Source organism: Sceloporus occidentalis, unplaced genomic scaffold (assembly GCF_023333645.1).
Source record: "Sceloporus occidentalis isolate IW3139 unplaced genomic scaffold, rSceOcc1.0.p SCAF_8, whole genome shotgun sequence".
Lineage (NCBI taxonomy): Eukaryota > Metazoa > Chordata > Lepidosauria > Squamata > Phrynosomatidae > Sceloporus > Sceloporus occidentalis.
In genome coordinates, this window is record NW_028316988.1 from 12,227,865 (window position 1) to 12,232,804 (window position 4,940).

The 4,940-nt window shown below is 46.3% G+C and overlaps 1 protein-coding gene across 1 annotated transcript; it reads right to left on the reverse strand.

Annotated features, from left to right (window-relative positions):
• Positions 1-1,485: 1,485 nt before the first annotated feature.
• On the reverse strand, positions 1,486-4,818 carry NDUFA8 (NADH:ubiquinone oxidoreductase subunit A8). Its single transcript, XM_089534689.1, has 4 exons — positions 4,596-4,818; positions 3,377-3,540; positions 2,257-2,422; positions 1,486-1,763 (listed from the first exon to the last, which is right to left on the reverse strand). The coding sequence occupies exons 1-4, from the start codon at positions 4,644-4,646 to the stop codon at positions 1,626-1,628; spliced, it is 519 nt and encodes a 172-aa protein (XP_089390815.1). The 5' UTR covers positions 4,647-4,818; the 3' UTR covers positions 1,486-1,625.
• Between the last annotated feature and the right edge of the window lie 122 nt (positions 4,819-4,940).

The window sequence follows — 4,940 nt, forward strand, 5'->3', positions numbered from 1 at the left end:
TGGCAACGCTGTTTTTCTGAAGGCATCCACAGGAATATGCCCGGCCTCAGCATGGACACCCAGCCTGTGGAATACGGTAGCGCTAGCCCTACCCAAAGCTCTTCCGACATAACCCATTAGCTTCAGGCGTGTCGTGATGAGCTCTGGCAAAGGTTATGGCCTACACCCAAGCGCAAGCCATGTTTTTCCACAATGCAGGTAATAAGGGGTGGGGGGACAGAGAGACCCCCATGATGAATTTAACTGGGTCTGCTCTCTATCTGCCAAGGAACTGTCTTGGTAAATTCCTCCAAGATGGCTTTGAATTCTTAACTCAAGCTTTGACGTTTGATTGCTCTAAGGTTTCCAAGAAACCATTAGGGGTCTGGGGGTGGGGGGTCTGGAAGGGACGGCTGATGATTGACAAAAGCATTAAGGGTAATGCCGAACAGACGCGGCTCCAAACCAACCACCGACCCCTAGAGGCGGCTTCTAGGAGAACGAGGACAAGATCGCTTTCCTCTCAAGCTTTGGGTGAAATCCTACGAGCAAATACTTGGGAGCTTTTCCCCAGTTGTACAGCTTAGTTCTGGCAAGACAAGAGGCTATGGAGTTCAAGTTTGCCTGGATATGTGCAGCCACTGCCAACCATAATCACCCAAGAGCCAGAATCCCCTCAGCAGCAAAACAACTCAAGACAGATGAAAGTTGTAAAGCCTTCCAGTGTTTCCTTTATATTGGTTGCGGGTGGGAGAAGAAAAACTGATACGAAGCTCTAACAGAGACAAGTCTAATGATCTCACTGCTTTTGAATCTTACAAGCCGCTGGTGCAAAGCATCTCAGCAGCAGAAAAGAAACCTTCCCACTCCAAGTCCATCTGTGCCTGATGATTAATGGTATCCAAAGAAACATACACTGGCCCTTAAGCAAAAAATCCAATACAGGTGAGAGGGATGGATAGAGTCACAGAACCAGGCCTTGCATTTCTGAGGTCTAAAGTGATACAGAAAAGAAGATGTCACTTCAGAATAGCCACAGAAGATGGTCTGAAACTGGTGAGATTCCTTAAATCAGGAGAGATGCTGCAGAAAGCTTCAGAGCCACAAGGACTGAATCAAAACAGATCAAATGAGGAAAACTTGCCTCCAAGGCAAAAATTAATCTTTCCATGAACAAAAGGCTCAAACCATTAAAGTTGCTCTGTTAAGAGTTTTGAGGAAGCTGTGGGGGTGAAAATCATAGATGACCCTCAAAAACTGAAATTTCAGAAAGACTGTGAAGTCAAAGGCTTTCATGGCCGCCATCCATAGTTTTTTGTGGGTTTTTTTGGGCTATGAGGCCATGTCAGAAAGACTATAGAGTTTTTTTGTCATAGGTCAAGTCAAATGAGAAAGGAGAGTTTTCTTCACAAGAATGAAAATTACTCTGGAACTGTAGACTACAGTCCACTACACACATGTACAGGTTTACAAATTTTAGAAATAAACACACTATAGAACAAGCCATATGGTTTAAAGGATATTTAATTACCAGCAAATATAGATAGCATCTGATACACGCCAGTAAAGAGTAATTTACATTCCACAAGTTTTGAGGCAGCCCAGGTGTCTGCTGCACACACACACACACACACACACACACCCCTTTACCAGTTCCAGAAAAACATCCGGCTACCATATTTAGCAGGCTTCAACTCGCCTTCAATAGGTGGGTTTGGTGGCGGTCTTTCCCTGGAATGATAGGGATTCTCAGGGATTGGCCGGTCAGTCTTCACTTTGGTGACCTGAAAGGGAAAGAACCACACTCTAATTTTTTTGTGGATCACAGGAGGCAAGGAGACAGGGAAGAACATAGAAAGGGATGCTAAAGAAAGCTATGCCATGCTCAAGGGATGACAGTGAGAACAGCCATGCCTAGTCACAAGAGGAGTCTCAAACCAGTGCTACTCAAAGTGATAGTCTGGAGACCAGTGCTGCTCTAAGACAAAGACAGTGTGTGTGTGTGTGTGTGTGTGTGCGTGCAGTACATGGTGGGTACCACAAGCAGAAAAAACGGTCTCCAGAACCCTGTAACTTTCCTGTTGTGCACCATAAAGTCAACAAGCAATTAATCAGAAGAAAGAAACAAGGAGACATTCATTTTCTTAGTAAGAAAGGGGAAGAGAGAAATATAATCTTGCTGGGTGATAAGCTAATGTAAAAACCAATGCAAAAGCAGCTGGAGTCTCCCAAAGGTTACATAGGATAAAAGAAACACTCAAGTTATTCCCAGCTTACCTTTGACAGTTGGCCCAAATCCGGTCTGACCCAGCCCAGCTTGTCCAGCACACATTCGTCAAAGACCTGTTGCTGTTTGCGGCAGTGGCGCAGCTCCAGCAGCCCATTGTAGTCAATGCAGGTCCAATACTGGGTAAACGGCTCAGCACAGTGCAGCTTGATCTGCCTTTAAAGAGGAAGAGGGCTGTGTTTATTTCCTTTCTCAATTTATCAGATTTATAATCCAACTTTCAGGGCAACTGTCCCAACAGTGCAGCATATGGAATAACCACATTATAAAGAGACATACTTTAAGTGTCAATTTTTTGGGGGGATGAGGACAAAAACTGCATGTGAAAGGTGGGAAGCCACACAGTGACATCTAAGGAAACAGAGCATGGCTGTTTGGCCAACCCAAGTTGGGGCCCAAGAAAGACAAATTCAGCCCCAGGACTTCAGGTCTTCCTCCACTGCAATAAGTACTGTCTATACTCATGTATAAATCTAGAAATTTTAGTCAAAACTGATCCAAAATACCTAGCTCCACTTATCCATGGGTCAATGTGCCTTAACTTTCATTTAAAAATGGCATCATTCCCTTCTCTGAGTGCGGTGGAGAAAGTCCATCCCGGGAAAACCTAAAAGCACCAAACCCTTTTGCTCTTTTCCCTGCAGTGCTGCTTCTGGCCTTTTTGAATATCTGGGCCGGAAAACAACAGCATTTCTGGCATCATTTTGCTTTCCTTCATCCTTTGTTACATGCTCCTACATTTTACCCTCGACTTGTACATGGGTTATGTAAAAATTCCTACATTTCCCCCCAACCTGCTCTCAGCTCATACATGAAGCCGACTTACAGTCCAGTACACATGGTCACTGCAATAAGCAACATTCACCAAATAAAGCCTTCATATTCAAGATCTGATTTCTGAACATAATCTTCTAGGTGAAGGAGGGAGCAAAAACTAGAGGATCACAGCTCCTACTTCTGGCCTTTCCATGTTGGCCACTGCAGGGAAAGTAACCTACTAAGCGATACGTTCATTTTCTGCAGTGAGTGAAGGGTACCTTCCTCCATTTCAGGAAAGAAGGAAGACGGGCTCCATTGACCTTTGGGTTCCAGCTGCTTCTGGGCGCATACCTAAAGAAATCCAAGGCGCACTTGTTCACTTCCTTGCCTTCCTTGAGACATTTCCGTGGGTCCTTCTCCTCCCAGCGGCAAAGCATGAACTCCTTGTTGGGTCTGTCGCACTGGGAGCCATAATGGTGGGCAGCCGCTTTCAGTACCGCCGAGCTCACGCTCACCTATGAATGAATTGACAAAAGACAAGGGTCAGCAATGAAAGGGACTGAGAAAGGGATGGCAGGGCTCCCCAAAGCACTCTGCAAGGCTGTCAGACAGAGAGAGCACACTCCTCCCACAACGAACTGGGACTCTGCAGACAGGGCCCTTGTCAGTTGCCCAGCAGTATTCTGTTGTTGTTGTTGTTGTGTGCCTTCAAGTCATTTCTGACTCAGGGCAACCCTAAGGTGAACTATCATGGGATTTCCTTGGCAAGATTGGTCCAGAGGAGCTTTGTCATGGCGTCCTCTGAAGAGGCCAAAGCCACAGATGCTGCGAAGCGTCAGCAACAAGCTCTTCTGGAACAAGGCCAGAGAGCCCCAAAAGCCCAATAAAGACTGTGGAAGCCGGCCATGGAAGCCTCCGACTTCGCATTCAGTTTATTCATTTATCTTATTTCTATCCTGCCTTTTCCCCCAAAAGGGACCCAAGGCAGAAATATTCAAGCAGCAACATTGCATGGTTTAAGCTTCCGCTACAATGGTCTGTCTCTATGCTTTTGTTACTTGTTGATATTTTGGTAAAATAAAAATGATTGGGGGAAATGTTATTGCCGTTGTTGTTGTTATTATTATTATTATTGCTATTATTATTTCAGCTCTAATAGCAGCCCCTTACATTTCACCTGACATCGTCATTATACCTTACATTATATATATATATATAAATATACACACACACCATCATCATCATCATGATTATTGTTTCAGCCCCAAGTGCAATATCTTACACTTGTCCTCACATTATTATTATTATTATTATTATTATTATTATTATTTTGAGGGAGGAGACCCCTCCAAAGCTTCTGTTTTTTGGGGAGCTGACCTGAGGCCAAAGTCACTTTTTTAAACGTGAAGACCCACATCTGAGGAGGGGGCAAGACCCAGTTTTGGGGAAGTGCGGCAAAAGGGACCCGGCCTTGAGCTGAAAAGGGCGGGCCGCATTCTCCAGACGTTTCGGGAGGGGCTTGCCTTGCTTTTAGGCTCGCAAGAAATGCTGAAGCGAGCGCCCTCCTCACCTCCTTCACTTCCAGCTCCTCCAGCGTCGGCAGCTCGATCTTGGCCGGCATTTCCCCGACCGTTATTCGGGGAAGGGGCGACCCGACCTCCCCTCGAACCGCGGTCTCCCCTTCGGCCGCACTCCCTCAAGGACTAGGCCTCAAGCCTGGCGACAACGCGCATGCGCGCCATTGATTCCTCATCACCTGCGCATGCGTTCCCTGTCTTCGCCGCCGCTGAGAATAAACTGCGCATGCGCCGCTTCCCTTCACCTTGCCGGCCTCAACCTTTTTCTCTCTCCAACCCCAGCCAGGGATTTAAAGGGGCGTGGCCGAGAAATAAAGCCACGCCCCTTTGTACTCCTC

What these genes read in the sequence shown, in the direction of transcription:
- NDUFA8 (XM_089534689.1), bottom strand. Translation starts at nt 4,646, where the DNA reads ATGCCGGCCAAGATCGAGCTGCCGACGCTGGAGGAGCTGGAAGTGAAG. An exon ending in AGGAGCTGGAAGTGAAGGAG is followed by an intron (nt 3,541 to 4,595) that starts GTGAGGAGGGCG and finishes ATTCATTCATAG; the next exon opens with GTGAGCGTGAGCTCGGCGGT. An exon ending in TGCGCCTTGGATTTCTTTAG is followed by an intron (nt 2,423 to 3,376) that starts GTATGCGCCCAG and finishes TCCTCTTTAAAG; the next exon opens with GCAGATCAAGCTGCACTGTG.